Source organism: Camellia sinensis, chromosome 5, assembly GCF_055761805.1.
Source record: "Camellia sinensis isolate YWXY chromosome 5, ASM5576180v1, whole genome shotgun sequence".
In the NCBI taxonomy this organism is placed as follows: domain Eukaryota; kingdom Viridiplantae; phylum Streptophyta; class Magnoliopsida; order Ericales; family Theaceae; genus Camellia; species Camellia sinensis.
This window is the reverse complement of record NC_138965.1, coordinates 41,171,633-41,193,709: the sequence shown is the minus strand read 5'-3', so window position 1 is coordinate 41,193,709 and position 22,077 is coordinate 41,171,633. Positions and strand designations below refer to the sequence as shown.

General features: G+C 35.4%; 1 protein-coding gene across 1 annotated transcript; it reads left to right on the top strand.

Annotated features, from left to right (window-relative positions):
* The first annotated feature begins 14,191 nt into the window (after positions 1-14,191).
* On the top strand, positions 14,192-17,331 carry LOC145791365 (uncharacterized). The gene is made up of 6 exons (XM_082871716.1): positions 14,192-14,414; positions 14,805-14,865; positions 14,935-15,631; positions 16,173-16,398; positions 16,895-17,107; positions 17,252-17,331. Exons 1-6 carry the CDS (start codon positions 14,192-14,194, stop codon positions 17,329-17,331), a joined length of 1,500 nt encoding a protein of 499 aa, XP_082727842.1.
* The last annotated feature ends 4,746 nt before the right edge of the window (positions 17,332-22,077 follow it).

The window sequence follows — 22,077 nt, the reverse complement described above, 5'->3', positions numbered from 1 at the left end:
TGTTCTTCATTCATTAGATCAAGTTTTAGCTTATTTCAATTTTTTTTTCTTGGGTTTATTGATTTAAGTCATCTGTGTGTTCATTTCATGTCTATATTGCAATGTATGTTTCATTTTTTTTTTATTTGTTTTTACCTTGTTCATATTTGTTACCCAAAAAAAATGTTTATATTGATTAGTGCTGTAACACCCCGAAATAAATACAATAATCCATCCATAGCATTGATAAACAACAAAAATGATAAGGTACTTGTCTTCCATTAGTTTCCAATTAAGTTTACAAAAGAGTAACATATGCAAATATACATTCATAAGCCTATCCCTAAATCTATAGCATATGCTACATAATATAATAAACATTAGACAAATAAAACTTGCCCTAAGGGCTTACAACTTTCCAAGACAGTGTTTGGTTACAACAAAATAGATTTAAATCCAATACAGTTAAAACCTTAGGCTTGTACAATTAAATTCAACAAAATAAACAAAATGAAACCCTTGCTTCCAAGTCCTCCCTAGTTATTGCCTTGGCGGAGGCATATCATCAATACCTGAAAATGGTTGTCCACATAGGATGAGCCAAAGCCCAATAGAAATAATCCAACACAGCATATGAATCTTAACAAAGATATAAGAGTGAAATACATATGCGATGCTCATGACAAAACATTTTATATCCTTTTTTGAAACCATACAATGTTATGTTTATACCACAATTCACGAATCATTTCCTTTACATTAGAAAACAGGGGAATGATTCACAACTCTGGAATCTCAAGACAAGTATCACATTTTACAAAAATTTCGTCCGCGAGAAACAGTAAACCAGCACCCATATGAACGTAGGCAATACAAACGCTACTATTGCCATTTTACGGATATTTCGTCTGCGGGATCGGCACCCATTTATACGCGCACCCTGGACACACAAGTCAACTTATTTGATATAACAACAACTTTCTCTCAGATTCACCCATTTTTCAACACAAGATACATTTTCAATGAAGTAAGTATATAACAATGCTCAATGCAAATGGATGAGAAATTAGTTTTCAATTCTCCTAATTCTCATGCAATTTCTACAACAATCATAGTTATCCTCCACCGATAGTCTAAAACTGATATTTATAAACAAATAGATAATTTCAATAAAGATAAACTTTCCAAATTCCAAGATGTGAGTGATAATACATATCCAACTCCACCCTCATCCACAACAACTAAATTTCACAATTTGAAGATAAATTGAGATTTCTAGAGCAAAAACCCTCTTTCCTTTATAAATCATTTTCCAATGTAAAACCCATCATTTCAACATATCACATAAGTAAATATCCATCCACAACCATTTCCAATAAACCATTTGAAAACCCCTCTCTTTGATTTCAAACCAACACTGAAGATTTGCTCAAAAATCCACTTTTCCACAATAATGTTTCATAAAAACAAATAACTGAGTTAAAACTCATAAAGGGGTGCGGAGAATCCCTACCTCAAGTTTAGAAGAGGAAGAAGGAAGAAAAACCCAAAAATCCGACAGAGACGAAACGACGACTTTCGCCTATCAAAACAAAGCCCTCGACAAGCTCTACACTTAATCTCAAAGAAGCAAGGTAAGCTGATGCTTCTGAGTAGATTTGAAGATCTTGTGTGAGAAAAGTGAGTTTAGAGAGAAAGGAAGATTCACAGTTTAGAGAAGAAAAGAAAGAAGGTAAAGTGAAGAAAAGAGTACGTGAGGGCCCTATTTATAGTACTAGGTTAAAGTGAAACAAAGTTCCAAAGTCAACCCAAAAGAAAAAGTCAAAACCCCCAAAAAGTAGGACCCAAAACTGAACTGAAATCTGGAAAAAGAACACAGGGGTCGACCCTCAGACTAGAGGTGTCGACCCTCAGGAAGAAGTGGCAAAAACACCAACGCTGGCAGCAGACAAGGTGTCGACCCTCAAAACAAAGGTGTCGACACTAAATTTCAGTAGCTAATTCTAGTTTCAGCAGCAAACAAGGGTCGACACCTTCCAGACTAGTGTCGACCCTAAAGGCCAACAACAAACAAGTGTCGACATCACCAAAGGCTAGTGTCGACGCTAAATTCCAGTAGTTATCCAAGAGCATAGCAGCAAGATGGTGTTGACACTACCAAGGCTGGTGTCAACCCTAGGAACTGAACAAGACAAAGGAAAGGAGGCAGTGTCAACACTAACCAGGATGGTGTCGACCCCTGAAGCCAAAACCAAAAATGAAGAGAAAAGAACGACCACAACGGATATGGTTTCTCGAATTCGAAAGCAATAAATGGGTCGGGTCTTAGCCCGGATCACTATAGGTGCTCCATCAGCTTTGGATTTCTATTGTTTATGTAAGTTTTTTTTATTTTCTTTTCTTTTCTTGTACCTTATTTCTTACTTTTGTGTAGTTAATTTGTTTAGTTTCCATCACTTTGGTAGTTTAATATTCATGTTATTTCTTCCTCTTAGTCCCCTGTATATAATTATTGTTATTTGTTCTTGATTAACATCACTTGTTGGTACTAATGTGGTTATTTTGTGATGATCTTTGTGATGTTTTTGAACTGTTCTTGGCAAGGTTGTCTTTGGGGTTTTTGGGTGGTTCTGTCATGGGTGTTTTTTATTATCCTTGTTAATGGTATCCTTATCCGTAATGCTAAGTCATGTCTACCTACTTCAAGCGTCAAAAATCCATGGCCTCTCGTCCTAACTTCAATATTGAGAAATTCCAATCTAAAGAGAAATCCAAAATGTTTAGGGACTTCTTCGAGTCTAGGACTATCCATTTGGAGCAAAATGTCCAACCCAACACCTTTGAGTCAATCTTCATTCGTCCAGTATTTGACCGGTTGTGTGGTGACAAGGTTTTTCTCTTTTTAGGTAGTCAAAACCTGGACTGGGTTAGGAAGTTTTACTGTAATATTCGCTCCATGAGGATCATGGTCCCTTCTTTATCACTTGGGTCCGATCCAAGGAAATAAAAGTGAACAAAGATCTGATTCGTGTCATGATAGGGATTCCACCTATTCAAAATTGTCATTATCCCTTCCTTGGCTCTCTCATCTGTGACTACAACTTGATCACCTCTGACTTGTGTGGCTCTCCTCAGGTTTGGATTCCAAGGGCCTTGATCAAATAATATGAACTCATCTCTCGTTTTTGACTCCACAATCTCATTGTCTGTGCCAACCTCCTTGTCAGAACACATAGTTCTCATATCTCTCAAGACCAAGGATATATCTTATATTGCATTGACCGCCAACTTCCAATTGATCTCGTAACTCTCATTATTCAATGAATGATCACAGTCTTCAGTTGTAAAAAGTCTTTAGGTCTTCCGTATGGGTGTCTCATCAACTATATTCTCATATCTCTTGATGTTCTCTCTTCCAATGATGATGAGTTTGCTACTTTTGTGAAACCTTTTACCAAAAAGATTGTCTCTCAGAGTCTAGCCCATGTTAAGGGAGAGTCATATAGGGCCGATCTTTCTAATGTAGATGAGCAGCAATTGGCAAAAGAAGCTGAGATGGATGTTGGAGCAGCAAGTGGGGGGGAGCAACCCACTCGTGTCCATACTATTCAGGAGTAGCTTCACTAGGTGGAGCAGGCCATGTTTGAGCAGTTTGATCGATTGGATGCTAAGATAAATGTCTACGATGCCTGGCTCACGGATCTAGAGACGGCCGCCGACGCTTACCTCACTGCTTTGAAGGCATCCACTGGGCATATTGAGCATTCGGTAGATCGGTCATCGTTGTAGCTTGCCCAGATTCTTTCTCTTCTTCATCCACCGTATCAATGATGATTTTCTATCTCTATCTTTTGTATTTTTTTTTCTTCTTTTTCTTTCTTAGACAGTTTTTCTTTTCTTGGTTACATTATCTTGCTTAGTTCTTTGGGTAACAGCATGTTGATAGTTTGTTTTCGACTAATTGTTTTTATCCTAACTCTCTTTTGCATGATTTGTTTGGTTTACTGGGCTCCATGACCTTTTTGGGACTTGTTTTTCCTTTACTTTTGATTTGTTTGTGTTTATTACATGTCCCTTTGTCTCTCTTGATTAAAAAGGGGGAGTATGATATATGATGATGGTATGCATGCCTGTGTGTTTTGGTTTTGGATTCATATCTTGTTGCTAATCATCTACCTATCCTTTCTAGTGTTTGTGTGATATCTATGTTCTTTGCAGGATGGTTCTGTTCGCACGGTGTTTAGAATGGTCAGGTTGTTTCTTGTTTATGTCTAGAGCATGAGTTTGTTAGGATTCAATGTTAGATGTGTTTTGTTCGGGAATTGACAAAGGGGGAGATTGTTAGGTCCCTTGTGTTGTCAATTCTACGAACAAACACTTTTCAGTTGTAATCCAGTGCTTTGTTTGTTCATGGACCGCTTGAGCGATGAAATGCTCACTCGAGCAAAGATGGTTTGCTCCCAGAAGTTTTGCATGTTTGCAAAAGTACTGGGAGCTCGCATTGTTCGCTGAAGTGCACTTTTGGTCACTCAAGCAAAGTCATTTGTACACGCACGCCTACTAGACACACAGCTCCAGCGAACATTCCTTCGCTCGAGCTGTCTATGCGACCCAAACTGCTATAAAAGACATCTTATGCTATTTTTAGGGTTGCCTCTCCTACATCCAAGTTTGCAACCTCAAGAACTCTTGAGTATATTGCTAGAGAGCTTTGCTATTTTTTTCCTTGATGTTATTGTGAGATTGTTACCTCATATGTATTAATTTGTATACATCAAGGAGCTTGTTACTATTCAACCATATAGAGTGTTCATCGGTGGATTCCAAAGAGTTGCACTGAAATGCTTTGAAGGATTTCAAAGCTTCTCATTGTTGTGGATTCAACATGGGTATTTTGGATTCAACACCGTGCTATTCAATTTCAAGACAAAGGCGTTGGCGAAAGCAGTACAAGGAGTAGAAGACAATCCTAGAGAGAGTTAGGTAATTGTTTGTACTCTTGTGTAATTTCATTATTTTCAGAGTGGATTGTTTAGTGGCCTTTGGCCTGTGGTTTTTTATCACAATTTGAAGTGCTCCAATTGTGGTTTTTCCATGTTAAATCTCTTGTGTTGATTTATCAATTGTGAAACTGCAATCTAAATCACTTTCATACATACTAAATGATTTAGATTGTTAGTTTTGTGTTTGGGATTTATTGCAATTAAATCTATATTGAATCACGAATCACTTAGGTTTTTCACTTTCCCTATTGGTTGATTTAATTTTAGCGCAAACAATATCACAAGCACAAGGCCACAATGAATATTCCCAAGCTGGGAATAGGGATACTGATGTGCTTAAAACACAACAGTAACTGTTGTTATTGAAAAATGGCACCGTTTTTCTTCACTTAACTGTGCAATACGTTTTCCGTCTTTAAATGGCATCATTCTTTTATTCTTGAAATTGAGCCAAGGTGTTTTCATCATAAATGGAAAGATAATAACTAAATAATTCAAACAATACTGTTGTATAAATTATATTTAAGTATTTTACGAATTTTTAAAATTGAAAGGGGTTGGAGATTATAATTTTATGAAAGAAAAAAATCAAATGAATACCTAATAAATAGTTATCTCACACTAATTTAATTAGATAAGTAATCATACTGTGACGATTCCGACCTCCGTACTATTATATTATATTATATTGATTCAATAAGTTTAATTACATGATTGTGTGTTTAATTATGTGATTACATGCTTAATTTTGTAGTTATCTGTTATTACTTGGAAAATCTATTCACTTATCGACTTAGAATCATAAATTAAAAGCCCGAACGGCTTTAGAAGCTAAAATTGACTGGTCCAATAGGCTAATTAGAATATTTAGAATTTTATGGCAACTTTTGTCAAAATTTGATTCAGACCCAAATAATTTGAATAAATTGATCGAACTTAGTCAGAATTGAGCCTAATTAATTAACCTTAATCAACTTTGATTAGGCTAAGTTAATTACACTCTATATAAGGCCCTAATTAAGTCTTGAGCTCATTTATACACACTTGGCTGAGATTATGAGGGAAAAGAAAGGTGAACTCAACACTTAAAGAGAGAACAAGGAGTATTGTAAAGAATTTGGAAGATTTGAAGATTTGAGCCATAATACACCTGGATTCACACATTGGGTATGAAACTCATCCCAAATTCTTAGAATTAAGTCATGTAGGAACTAAGTTCATGGAGTTGTAGGATCATTTGCATGAGTTTGAGTAGGTTGAACGTGAATTACCATGAATATGATGAATTTGAGTTGAATTATGCACATGCAGGCTTGATCCTTCATTTTTGAGTTAAGATTTCTTGAATTTCATACATGCATGAAGTCTAGAAGGCATAAACTTGAAGGTTTTTCATGGTCTTATACAAGTCATGTCATCTTGTTATGCTTTGAGAAGAAAAGAATGCAATTAATGTCTTGCATGATTCCAACTTCATGATTCAAGGTTTGATTTGAGAATTGGGTCCATGATTTTGTGCAATTGATTTCAAATTGACTATATTTTCAAGTTCTAAAATGTTCTTCCATGTTTTTGTACCAAAAGCACGAGTTTTGGACCTTTGAATATCAAATTTGAACTTCAAACTCAATTCTAGAAATTTCAGGATTCGACCAGTCCGCTCAAGTGAAGAAAGCATCGCTCGAGCGTAAAAATCGAGCTCCCAGAAGTTTTATAAAATTTTGCAAACCGCTCGAGCGACCAAAGTTGCGCTCGAGCGAGGACCCTTTTTACTCAGTCTCTCGATCGAGCGACCGTCGAGCATCCATCAAACGAAAAATTCGTGCAACCAGTACTTTTGCGGAGTTTACAGACTGATCGAGCGACTACCCTTATTTTTGAACCTCCGCTCGAGAGAAGGAAACTACGCTTGGGCAAAGACCCTGTTTCCAACAAATTTTGACTAACTCTTTTAAGTGCATACTTGCATCCTCATGTCATTCCAAGTACACTTAGGCACCAATTGAGCTCATATAATCATGGAATGAGTTAGAAACACATGAGGAAATTTAATTATGCGGAAAGGTTATCGAACGATACTCCAATTGTATTTTTGTTATGCGTTTTGTATAGGTGGACGTCGGATGCCTATAACCCATAGTGAGTAATAACTTTATAAAGATATGTTCAAGTTATGTTACTTTCGAAAATGGTATTGGCTATCAAAATTGACATATGAATGATTGAATGATTTATTGAAGTACTACTTATCCTTAATTAATGAAGTTCCATTTGCATTTGTAATCATGGCATCCTTTAGTGAGGCCCTTGCCTGGGGGAGATTAATACCACGGCCGATTGACCCTTGCCTGGGGGAGATTAATACCATGGCCCATTGGTCCTCGTCGGGGGGTAAACAATATCGTGGCCCATTGGATAATTGAAACACAGAGATCTCTGATGTTAGACCTTCATGGTCACATTGAATATTGAACATTGATTGACCCTCGCAGTCCCATTGTCATTAAAGCATTATTACTCTATTGGATGTGCCACATGATTTGAATGAAATGGTTATTGATGTCGAGGTTAACTAGATACGTGAAAAATGACATTTGTAATGATATTGAACTTCATTCATATAACCTCTTTATTCTGTTATTACTCATTGGGCATTAGATCACTATTTATGTATGCATGTAGGTGAGCAAGTTGGGCATCAAGGATAGAGAATGCCTCGGAGTCACCCAGTGGTCAACCTTTTGTGGAGCTCCCGTGAAGGAGCCAACTTGGACTTGTGTAGAGCCAAGCAAAGTCTAAACCCCTTTTTGGTTATGAACTCTTAGCTTGGTTTTTGGTATATGGGTTTTGCGTATGTAAGACTTGTCAAGTTTGAAATTGTGGGCTGAATATTGTTCTTAAAATCTTTTGTGATGTGTGCACTTACCTATAAAATGATTGTACAATGTTAATGCGAACTCTTTTCATACATGCACAACTCAATGGACTACTTCTATATTTTAATTTGCTTCTGTTAAGCCTCATAATTCATGTTAATTTGATTTTCTTTAATAGAGGTCGTAGGTAATCTAAAATTATTGGTCGGTTATAACGCTAAACCTATAGGGGCGGGTTTGGGTCGTGACAAAGTGGTATCAGAGCACGAGTTATATCTCACTCACTGGTTCATTGTGCTATAGAGAGTCTGGGAGAGACTTCAAGATTGCATTCATGTGAATTTGAAATTTTGAGTGAGATGATTTCATGATTATATTTGCAATTGTGTGCATGAATATTTATTGTGTTTTTCATAATACAAGTTTCATATAGAAAATGTTGAGAATAAGAGGTGATGAGCTAGAGGAAGCAACCTCCTCAAGATTGGATAGAATGGAACAAATGATGTAGGACATGGCTGAAGCCATAAGACAATAACACCAGTGGCAACAGCAACAACAACAACAACAACAACCGCCACCTCGACCCCTAATGCATGTACCACCTCTAGCTCCAGGGTGTCAGACGGGGGACTATACTGTTGCTTTGACTAGAGAACTCAAAAAGATGAAGCCATCAATGTTTCATGGTGGAATTGAATCATTGAAGGCTGAAGCTTGGGTCTTAGGAATTGAGAAGTTGTTTGAAGTATTCCCATGCACCGAAGCTCAGAAGGTACAACTAGCTGCATTCACATTAGAAGATGATTGTAACGCCCCAATTTTTATACCCAAATAATAATATGGTAACCATGGTTCTTTAAAGTAAAACTAAAAATAAATTCTCACACTTGCATTACATGATACAAATAGCCTTTAGGCGATAATACATTCACTTCAAATCAAAATAACATAAACAAATAGATACCCCCAAGGGTTTACAAGTTTCCAAGGCTTAGGTCTAGTTACACAAAATGGTTATTCAAACCCACACAAATACAACCCTTGGCTTACAAACAGAGTTACAGCAAAATGAGGGCCTTGTACTCTCAACACATATTTGCTCACCTTTAGTTAGGCAGAATCACCACATCTTTTCCCGCACAAAAATCCCGTAGGGTGAGCATAAAGCCCAGTAGAAAATCCTTAACAAAGTATATACATTTTATACAAGTCTCAAGAGATGAATGCACATGCCATGCTATGCCTTTTTGAAAATAAATCATATCTTCATCTTTTGAAAACCATCATGCTCAATGATGCCATGAAATGTCCATTGTTCAAAACTTAACAATTTAATTCAAGGGGTGGTAAATACAACTCTGGTAATCCCTAGGTCGGTGTCTGCAAGTAGACTATACGAGTACTACCAAATTGTCATTTTTACCGGTATTAACCGGAAGGCTCGACACATATCCACGCGGGTTTTCGGTCTTTCACCCCGAACTCTCAGGCCAACTTATTCAATATCATCTACACCACCTATCAAGACTTACCAGCGTATTTACTCCAAAACCATTCCAAGAAAACTTATTTCTCAACATTCTTTTCTCAATGCAAGTTTTCAAATCAACTTTCAAAGTTTAATGTAATCAAATGAATTGATATGCCAATAACACAAGACGAATATAAATACTTTTATTCCAGTTCATCATCCAAGGAATAACACAATTTCCTCTTCTCAAGTATCCTCAACAATTAGTCATTTCGAGACTATTTCAACGTTCTGAACAATAATTTCCAAAATGAACAACAATTCTCATATTCCCTGAAATTCATCATTTATATAAATATAAATAAGAAATTTTCCAAAAATCCATTTATTTTGACACACAAAATAAATATAACAATATCATTCGTGAATTTCAGCCTCTTTTAAAAAAAAATTCCCTAAATTCTAGGTTTTCTCACAAAAACTATACAACTCAAATATTTTGAAAGAAAACTTTCCAAAATCATTTTTTTCTTCAATCAAAGAAGATTAAAACCCATAAGATCATTTTAAAAGAACAAGAGACAAACCCACTTTCAAAATCGCTCAATTTCTTGAATCAACAATCAATTTTCAAAGCTATCGAAAGATAATTTTGAAAATCATATAGATCTTGCAAAATATATATATATATATATATATATAACTCTAAGAAAATTCCTATCTCAAGTTTTGAAGAAGAAATGAGATAAAACCCCCCAAATCAATGGTGTCGAAACTCGATTTTCACCGCACACAACGAAATCCTCGAGAAGTTAACCAACTTTGATGAAGAAACTATGGCAGAACTCTAATGGATCTTGAGAAATCAAGATTTTGATCCAATTTGGCGTAGGAAAACGTAGAGAGATGGGAGAGGCAAGGGTTTTTAGAGAGAGAGAGAGAGACCTAACAAGAGTGAGATACACTCAGCCTGAAGAGAAGAAAAGACCAAAATTCCAGACTCACCTACCACCGCACGTGCGGTGCTTCTCTCGCACTTGCACTCCTGCACCTGCATTTATTGCAGTAGCCAAACAAGCCCTCCCCTGTTTTCCGAATGTGCGGCTCAAGCAATTTCGAATGCATTTTGCAATTATTTTTTTTTCGATCCCCATAAGCTGACCGGGTCAAAATCGGGATCGGTACAATGATGCAAGGCGTTGGTGGATGTTGGTTCGAGATGAGAATAAGGATATTACTCGAGCTCGTTTTCTAGAGATCTTTTACAAGAAATACTTTCCGCAATTTGTATGGGATAGAAAAGTATCTGAGTTCATGGAACTCAAGCAGGGAATGTAGAGACCCTAATTTTTGTAATTAACTTTAAATCCCTAACCTTGAGTTTATTTCAATAAAGCCCTTGAATTTTGCTTAATTGCATTTTAAACCCTAGAATCAAGAAGCATCACGGATTAATTCGAGTAAACCCTAATCGATCCTGATAGATTAATAATCACCTTTAAAACCCTATTATTAATTATTAGACCCTATAATTATAGATTAATCTTAATTCCCAGTAATGTCGTTTTCGCTCAGGTTCTCGCCTTTCTTTGCACTGTAATTCAACAGGACCCGAATTTATTATTTTAATTATTTTCTAATATTAGTATATTAATAATAAATATCAAGGGTTCATCAATTTATACCTGGTCCCTATATACTTCTATTTTATTTCATCTCAAACCTTAATTGTAATATTTTATTAATTAATGTACTTGTGCCTATTATTTTATGTATATAAATACAAATATCTCATATATATATTTCTTGGAGCCCAAGTAGTTGGCCATGTGATGGATGAAAGGGCCTTGATGGTACTTTGACAAATTCGCACTTAGGGAACTTAGTCCCTAAGAAACCTCCCCATCCCTTCTCTATATATATGCACACTTCTCCCTCTCTTTTTACACATTTCCAGCCATGCACTAAAGGAGTGAGAGAGAGTGATCTTGAAGAGAGAGAGAGAGAGAGAGAGAGAGAGAAGAGAAGAGAAGAAGAAGAATTGTGTTGAGTCTTATACAACAAAGGTAAACCTACATCACCTCTTCTCTCAAGTTCTTTTACCACTTGTTTTTTCCCTCCTAATACATGCTCTTTGTATATATATATTGTAGTCTAGGCCTACACTCTTGTATAAATGTGTATTAATCAAGAAATGGTGTGCTTCTCTTTCTTTCTTAGATTTCCAGTAACAAATCTTTTCTCTCTCTTGAATTTATTTTCCTATCAAAACTCCATAAACTCAAAATCTATTTTTATGGTGTAATATTTGGTATGTCTAGTGTATGTGATAATTTTGGCAGGACCTAAGGATGTACTTTTATAACCTAAACAATTTTTCTAACAGAACCAGAAAAACAGTCAACTTTATCTATTTTTAGAAAATCCCAAAAAATAATCTTGAGTCCACTTTTATGTCAAAATCTTAATCTTGGTGTTATATTTCAACTAAAAGTTTTTTGAATTCAAGAGAGTGGGGGGTTTGAGAGAAAAATCGATTTGTGTAACAGTCAACGAATCTGGATAGATCTTTTTAATTCTGCATTATCTTAAAATCTAAAATATCTATCCTACTTTCGTAAATTGAGTTTGAAACTAGACTTATTTATCTACAAACTCACACTAGGCCAGGTACATAGGGCCAATAGAAGTATTTTTTTTCATAATTATTTTCAAACTGGTTCAAATTTGAAAATCTGGAAATTTGTGTAATATGCTCTTAATTGGTTTGCAACTCTTATATTCTATGTTTCTTGAATGGTCTAGTCTTGGTATGTAATCTATGATAAATTGTCAATTTGTTTTACCATGAATAAGTTACTTGTTGTTTAGATTAGATTCGTAATTATATTGACCATGCTTTTGCCATAACTAAGAACATAATGCACTTAATAAAGGGAAAATCAGATGGGATGGTAATAGGTTGCGATCATTGTATTAAATTTTATGAGATAATGAACGATGAATTCAAAAGTATGATATAGTGGAATGTGTTCAATTTTTGTGAAGTCTTGCGCAAGTGTGTTTTCGAACCCTAACATGGCACGGGAGGTATTTTTGCTGCTTAACGGAAATGAGAGGCATAAGGGTGGCAGTGAAGGTCTCACATAGGGAGAGTATCGATGGAAGCCCGTTCCCTTGGTGCAGACCGTGATGTCACCACTCGAGTATGTAACCTAGATGAGTGGGAATCATTGGTAATGCGGTAAGCGACGCATTGGTGTTGTATTAACCAAGGGGAAGTCAAAATTGCCCATGGCCGGTGTTAGTGGTTGGGGAGGAACGGCATTCCACAAGGAGTTGCCTAGAACAAACTAAAATTGACTATTATTCATGAGAACTGAATTATAAGCTCTGCTTAATTATTGTTTTCGCTGTATGTTATGATCGTACCGTTATGTTACTTGTGTATTTGGAATGGGAAAAGGGCCGGGGTGTGTGTGTTTACTGGGCATTCCAAGCTCATGGCGTTTTATGCTAGATGAAGGCGAGTTTTATACCAAGAACGGAATCCCTAAAAGCTTTGAGAAACCATGGCTGCCTTAGAGATTACATTTTATATTTCATGTATATTCGATAATCTTTTTGTATCAAGGAACTGATCTATATTTCAAGACTTAAAAATTTTTATCTGTAACTATTAATATTTTCTTTTAGTGTAATTATTTGTATTTTGTACTTAAAAATGATGTGTGTCTGCTAATTAAACCCCGATGTATCGTTGTATTATATTATCAAAACTTAGGGCGTCACAGGGAAACAAATCAGTTGCCGAGTATGAGGCTCAGTTTACAGAGTTAGCTCGCTTCGCACCCCACATGGTAGATACAGACTACAAGAAAGCTAGACAATTTGAGGGAGGTTTGTGTGACCCAATCCTAGACAGGATCAATGTACTCAAATTACCGACATATGTGGATGTGCTTGATAGGGCACTGATAGCAGAGGGAAATGTGGCTAACCGTAAACAGAATTTCGAATAGAAGGGCAGGAGACAAAATTTTAATAAAGGGATGACATCAACAAACAAGAAGTTAAAGTCTGGGAATTCCAATAATTCGGGGTTAACCCAAAGTGGCAACTCAATACCTATTTGAACCGTTTGTGGAAAGAAGCACCGAGGTGTTTGTGGAAAGAAGCACCGAGGTGTTTGCTATCGCACTATGGGGGCTTCTTACCAGTGTGGAAAGGTAGGACACATGGCGAAAGATTGTACATAATCACGTCAAAGCTCAATTGGATCAATTCCCACAACAAAACCAGTTGCAACACCGTCTACCACAAGAAATGAACAGAGGCAAGGAAGAGTCTTTGTATTAATCTCGGGGGACACTCAAAATACTGAGGCAGTAGTGTCAAGTACAATCTCCACATGTGGTAAACCTGCTTATGCTCTAATTGATTCAGGGTCTACACATTCGTTTGTTTCTATGGTTTTTGCTGAAACTTTGAATAGACCTATGTAAACATTGAGTTATATATTATGTGTTGCATCACCTATGGGGGGATCCATGTTATGCTCAATTGCAATTGCTGCATGTGATTTATTTCTCGGGAATGCTGTTTTGTATGCTAATTTAATACCTTTAGACATGAGACATTTTGATGTTGTTTTAGGTATGGATTGGCTAGCCAAATACTATGCAACTATTAATTGTGCTTTGAAACGAGTGATATTCTGACCCCTCGGGCAAGATGAATTTTATTTTGAGGGAAAAGGGTTAGTTCCACCACCATACCTTATATCTGCCATGAAAGCCCGAAAACTAATGAATAAGGGTTGTCAAGGGTATTTGTATAGTGTAACAACCGAACCAACTATGGACATTACTCTAGACAATATACTAGTGGCGGGAGATTTTCCTGATGTGTTTCCAAATGAATTACCTGGCCAACTTGTTGATAGAGAGATTGAGTTTACAATTGATGTAATACCGGGTACACAACCAATTTCTAAAACTCCCTACCGTATGTCCACTATTGAAATGAAAGAATTGAAAACTCAATTGCAGGAATTGCTTGATAAGGGATTTATTCGTCCAAGTACTTCACCGTGGGGAGCGTCAGTTCTTTTTGTGAAGAAGAAAGATATGACCCTCTGACTATGTATTGATTACAGAGAACTCAATAAGGTAACAGTGAAGAATAAATATCCATTTCCACGTATTGATGATTTATTTGACCAGTTACAGAGGGCTCAAGTATTTTCAAAAAATGAATTGAGATCAGGCTATCATCAGTTGAAAGTGAGGGCTGAAGATATTGAAAAGACTACTTTCCAAACCAAGTATGGACATTATGAGTTTTTAGTCATGTCTTTCGGAGTCACTAATGCGCCCGCAGCATTTATGCATTTGATGAACAGGATTTTCAAACCTTTCCTAGATGACTTTGTTGTTGTATTCATTAATGACATTTTGATTTATTCAAAAGGTAAAGATGAGCATGAACAACATTTGAAAATGACTCTTCAAACACTTAGGGAAAAGCAACTGTATGGGAAATTAAAGAAGTGTGAGTTTTGGCTTGGTGAAATAACATTTTTGGGACATGTTATTAACAGAAATGGTATCTCAGTTGATCCTCAGAAAATTGAAGCAATTATTGGTTGGCCTACTCCGACTAATGTGACAAAAGTTTGTAGTTTTATGGGACTGGCTGGTTATTATCAGAGGTTTGTTAAAGATTTCTCAATGATTGCAGTGCCATTGACCCAATTGACTCGAAAGGGACAATTGTTTGAATGGACAGACCAAAGAGAATCTGCATTTCAAGAACTAAAGACAAGATTGACCACAGCTCCAATCCTTACTATACACTCAGATACGGAAGGATTTATGATTTCTAGTGATGCATATTGTAAGGGTTTGGCTTGTGTTTTAATGCAGAATGGTAGGGTGATTGCCTATGCCTTTCGACAACTGAGACAACATGAGAGAAACTATCCAACACACGACCTAGAACTTGTCGTGGTTGTGCTTGCATTGAAAATATGGCGTCATTACCTGTATGGAACCAAATGTGAAGTGTACACCGATCATAAAAGCTTAAAGTACTTTTTCACCCAAAAGGAATTGAACATGAGACAAAGACGCTGGCTTGAACTGATCAATGACTATGATTTACAGATTCACTACCATCCGGGCAAAGCCAACACTATAATAGATGCACTCAATAGAAAGAATGTCGGGAATCTAGCCTGTTTGCTCACAGATCAGAAAGAATTGCTAATAGAGTTTGAACGACTTGAAATTGAAGTGGTATCTTTTCAACAAGATAGCTTGATAGTTGTAATGTCTGCATAGCCTGTAATTATCAAAGAAATCAAACAAAAGCAAAAGAATGATGATTTTTTGAAGAAGATTAATGATGAACTTTACACCAAACCTAAACCAAGGTTCACAATTGAAGATTCCGTGTTGAAATTTCAAGGGAGGTTATGTATTCCTAATGATGCAGATTTTAAAAAAAAAAATTATTTTGAAGGAAGCTTACAAGTCAGTGTTTACCATGCATCCAGGAAACACTAAAATGTACCAAGATTTGGAGTTAGTATATTGGTGGCCCAACATGAAAAAAGATATAGTCGACTTCAATTCTAAGTGCTTACAATGTCAACAAGTGAAAGCGGAGCATCAGAAACCGGCAGGCTTGCTTCAGTCTCTCCCTATTTCGGAATGGAAATGGGAACATATCACCATGGACTTTGTTGTTGGCCTACCTCGAACGCCTAGAGGTATGGACTCTATTTGGGTTATAGTTGATAGACTGACTAAGTTTACTCATTTTCTTGTTGTAAAGACTTCTTTTATTGCATATAGACTTGCTACTATCTGCATTGATGAAATTATTCGATTGCATGGGGTTCTAGTGTCTATTGTATCAAATAGAGATCCTAAATTTGTTTCTAGATTTTGGTATAGTCTACAGGATGCAATGGGAACAAAATTGAGATTTAGTACAGCATTTCATCCACAAACTGATGGGCAAACTGAGAGGACCATTCAGACCTTAGAAGACATGCTTCGTATGCGTGTTCTGGACTTTCAAGGCAGCTAGGAAACATATTTGCCATTGGCTGAGTTTACTTATAACAACAGTTTTCACGCTAGCATCGGCATGGCACCATGTGAGGCACTGTATGGCAGAAAATGTAGATCGCCAATTTGTTGGACAGAGGTTGGTGATAAGGCTATTTATGGAACCGAACTTGTGCAAGAAACAACCGAAAAAATCAAAATCATTCAGCAAAGGCTCAAGACTGCACAGAGGCGACAAAAAAGTTATACAGACTAGCGAAGAAGAGACTTAGAATACGAAGCGGGGGATCATGTATTTATCAAAGTAACACCGATGAAAGGACATATGAGATTTGGCAAAAAGGGAAAACTGACTCCTCGCTACATTGGACCATTTCAGATTCTTGAGAGGTTGGGTCTTGTTGCTTACCGTCTCTTTTTGCCACCTCGGATGGAACAAATGCATAATGTTTTTCATGTATCCATGCTTCATGGGTATCTTAGAAATCCGTTCCAACCACCATCGGATTGCTTTAGATGAGAATATGATTTATGAAGAATGGCCCGTGCAAATCATTGATCGACAAGTAAAGCAATTGAGAAACAAAACTATCCCTATGGTGAAGGTTGAGTGGAAAGACCATTATGGAAAAGAGGCCACTTGGGAAAAAGAGGATGAGATGCAGCATCGATATCCGCATTTGTTTCCGTTTGAAGGTAACTTAAGTTTGGAGGACCAAACTTTCTAAGGGGGAGAGATTGTGACGACCCTGACCTCCGTACTATTATATTATATTGATTCAACAAGTTTAATTGCATGATTGTGTGTTTAATTGTGTGATTACATGCTTAATTTTGTAGTTATTGTTATTACTTGGAATATCTGTTCACTTATCGACTTAGAATCAGAAATTGAAAGCCCGAACGGCTTCAGAAGCTGAAATTGACTAGCCCAATAGGCTAATTAGAATATTTAGAATTTTATGGCAACTTTCGTCAAAATTTGATTTGGACCAAAATAATTAGAATAAATTGATTGAACTTAGTTAAAATTGAGCCTAATTAATTAACCTTAATCAACTTTGATTAGGCTAAGTTAATTACACTTTATATAAGGACCTAATTAAGTCTTGATCTCATTTATACACACTTGGCTGAGATTATAAGGGAAAAGAAAGGTGAACTCAACACTTAGAGAGAGAACAAGGAATATTGTAAAGAATTTGTGGAAGATTTGAAGATTGGAGCCATAATACACTTGGATTCACACATTAGGTATGAAACTCATCCTAAATTCTTAGAATTAAGTCATGCAGGAACTAAGTTCATGGAGTTGTAGGATCATTTGCATGAGTTTGAGTGGGTCGAACATGAATTACCATGAATATGATGAATTTGAGTTGAATTATGCACATGTATGCTTGATCCTTCATTTTTGAGTTAAGATTTCTTGAATTTCATACATGCATGAAGTCTAGAAGGCATAAACTTGAAGGTTTTTCATGGTCTTATACATATCATGTTATCTTGTTATGCTCTGAGAGGAAAAGAATGCAATTAATGTCTTGCATGATTCCAACTTCATGATTCAAGGTTTGACTTTGAGAATTGGGTCCATGATTTTGAGCAATTGATTTCAAATTGACTATATTTTCAGGTTCTAAAATGTTCTTCCATGTTTTTATACCAAAAACATGAGTTTTGGACCTTTGAATATCAAATTTGAACTTCAAACTCAATTCTGGAAATTCGAAAATTCAACCAGTCCACTTGAGCGAAGAAAGCGTTGCTCGAGCGTAAAAATTGAGCTCTCAGAAGTTTTACACAATTTTGCAGACCGCTTGAGTGACCAAAGTTACGCTCAAGTGAGGACCCTTTTTACTCAGTCTGCCGTTTGAGCGACCGTCGAGCATCCATCGAGCGGAAAATTCATGCAACCAATACTTTTGCAGAGTTTACAAACTGCTCGAGCGACCACCCTTATTTTTGAACCTCCACTCAAGCGAAGAAAGCTGCGCTCGAGCGAAAACCCTATTTTCAGCAATTTTTACTGACTCCTTTAAGTGCATACTTCCATCCTCATGTCATTTCAAGTACACTTAGGCACCAATTGAGCTCATATAATCATGGAATGAGTTAGAAACACATGAGGAAATTTAATTAAGTGGAATGGTTATCGAACGGTACTCCAATTGAATTTTTGTTATGTGTTTTGTATAGGAGGATGTCCGAGGCCTAGTGACAACAAAACCCACAGTGAGTAATAACTTTATAAAGATATGTTCAAGTTATGTTACTTTCGAAAATGGTATTGGTTATCGAAATTGATATATGAATGATTGAATGATTTATTGAAGTATTACTTATCCTTAATGAATGAAGTTCCATTTGCATTTGTAATTGTGGCATCCTTTAGTGAGGCCCTTACCTGGGGGAGATTAATACCACTGCCCATTGACCCTTGCTTGGAGGAGATTAATACCATAGCCCATTGACCCTTGCCTGGGGAAGATTAATACCATAGCCCATTGGCCCTCGCCAGAGGGAAAACAATACCGTGGCCCATTGGATAATTGAAACATAGAGATCTCTAATGTTAGACCTTCATGGTCACACTGAATATTGAACATTGATTGACCCTCGCGGTCCCATTGTTATTAAAGCATTATTACTCTACTGGATATGCCACATGATTTGAATGAAATGGTTATTGATGCCAAGGTTAACTGGATATGTGCAAATGACATTTGTAATGATATTGAACTTCATTCATATAACCTCTTTATTCTATTATTACTCATTGGGTATTAGCTCACTATTTATGTATGTATGTAGGTGAGCAAGTTGGGCATCAAGGATAGAGAGTGCCTCGGAATCACCCAGTGGTTAGCCTTTTGTGGAACTCCCGTAAAGAAGCCAACTTGGACTCGTGTGGAGCCAAGCAAAGTCTAAACCCCTTTTTGATTATGAACTCTTAGCTTGGTTTTTGGTATAAAGGTTTTGCGTATGTAAGACTTGTCAAGTTTGAAATTGTGGGCTAAATATTGTTTTTAAAATCTTTTGTGATGTATGCACTTACCTATAGAATGGTTGTACAGTGTTAATGCGAACTCTTTTCATACATGCACAGCTCAATGGACTACTTCTATATTTTAATTTGCTTTCGCTAAGTCTCGTAATTCATCTTAAATTGATTTTCTTTAATAGAGGCCGTAGGTAATCTAAGATTACTAGCCAGTCATGACGCTAAACCTATTGGGACAAGTTTGGGTCGCAACACATACGCTAATATATGGGATTATTAATCATTTCACTATTAATCATGTTAATCAAATAAGACCTTATAGTATTATTTAGAGTAATGCTACACTTACAATTTTTATTTTTTTTTATCATATTTGGTTTATCATCTCATATGTAATTATTGTGCTTGTTTAATGAGTTATATCACTTAAATATAAATAAATAAATAAATAAATATATATATATATATATATATATAATGTTAATAATGTAATTATGACACATCACATGATAAATTGTGGTAAAAAAATAAATAAATGAAATACTTAAATATAATTTTTATAGAAGTATTGTTGGAATTATTTAGTTATTATCTTTTCATTGAGGGTAAATTACAAACATACTTTTCTGAAATTTGTTTAAAATACAAATTGTCCTTGTGGTTCTAAAAATTACATCCCGCCTCTTGAAATTTTTAATTTCATAACAAATAAGCCCTTTTATTAGTAAATCATCATGGCAATTAATTTTCTTATTATATTGGAGAGCAATTAAGAATTTAATTTTTTTTCGATTAATTGTGTTAAATAAAAAAAAATTACAATGGAATATTTATAATTTTTCAAATCACACAAGATAATTTATATTTTAAGCAAATATCAAAAGGTATGTTTGTAATTTATCCTTTCATCATTTATGATGAAAACACCTTGACTCAATTTCAAAAAAAAAAAAAGAAAAGAAAATCGATGCCGTTTAAAGAAGAAAAATGCATTGCATTACACAGTTTAATGAAGAAATCGCAATCCCTGTTCCCTCCTAAGCTTGGCCTAGTTAACAAACGAGCCTAAAAATTCATCCTTACCCATTTCATTAAATCAATGGAAAATACTCATCTTTCCTTAGATTTTTAACAATTATAAAAAAGTTTCTATAATTGTTGAAAACTTCAAAAGAGGTCCGGAATGTCAAAAAGTCACAAAATATTATATTTTTTAGTTATTTATTTTTTTTTTTTGGTGTTTCTAAACTTTTCATTACTTGATTTTTAATCCACAAATAATAAAAAGAAAAAAAAAAAAACTCACTTTAATTGAAGATGAAAGAGAGTCAAGGGCTTGAAAAAACAAAATTTCCAAAATCACTGCAACTCCACCCCCGCCATGTTCAATCCCTCCTCTACTTTTTCTCGCCACCCCCAATACCTCACCCACATTCCCCGCTAATTCCAAACCCTGTTACAATGATGTGACTAGCATTAACTACAGTATAAGAATTTAGCATACAACAATGATACATTCCACTAATTTGGGAGCACTAATGGACCACTAATGAAGTAGAAATTCAAAAAAAAAAAAATTGAAGGCCAAAACATCACATCAGTCAGTGAGACCTACTCTCTAAAGCTCCTTTAGTACTCCCAATTTAGAGCTCCCAAACATTTTTCTTTAGCATATTATTAGCACGCATCCCATAAAACGTTATTTTTTTTTCAAATTAAACATATAACAACTATTTTTATAAATATTATGACTCATTTTTAACATTTTCTTTAGTCAAAATTCCACTCACTTACATTTTAGTTGCCATTTAAGAACATAAGTGTTTATGTACTATATTTCAAAATGCGTTTCATTGAAGTATTGGCATTTTTCAGTTACATGCCTCTATCAAGAATAAGGTACCGAAATGTGAGCAAACAATCCCACGAGGAGCAAAGATTTTGACCCTGGGTGCTCTGCACATTTCAATTCCCAAACATAGCATTTTATTGAATGACAATGACCCGTTTAGTATCACTTATAAATTAACATTTTATGATTATAACATCTTAGATTATTAACTTAAAAAGATTTAAAATAAATTGTAAATCTATTAACTGCAACTTCTCATAATATGTTTAAAAAAAAAAAAGTTAAAACATGTTTAGTTCAATAAGTTATCACATAATTTTTTTGTTGTCCAACTATCTAAAATGTGCTAAAAATTTATAATTAAAGCAAAAGAGATAGGGCCCTTTTGTCTATAATAAGGGTTTCAATTAAGCTAAAAGAGAGATAAATTATGACTTAAGAAAATCTCATTTATTTGGACAAAATAAACTGAAAAAGTCAATAAGTTAAGCCTTCATTTGGTTTTCATTGTGGGCTATATAATCACAAAAGACAAAAAAAAAAGTTACAAAATCACAAAAAGACAAAAAAGCTACAAAAGTACCAAATTATCTCATGTACAAACAAACAGTCAAAAAAGCATCATTCTATACTAAGGGCAATTTTGTCATTCTAAAGCCAAAAAGTCAAAAAACCCAAACAAGAATACCAAACGACTAAAAAAGTCTCAGGCTAAAAAAAAGTCAAAAAAGGCAAAAAGCCAACTAAAAAAGCCAAAACCAAACGACAATCTAAAATTGCTACCAAACACCATTACTTTACTTATTTTAA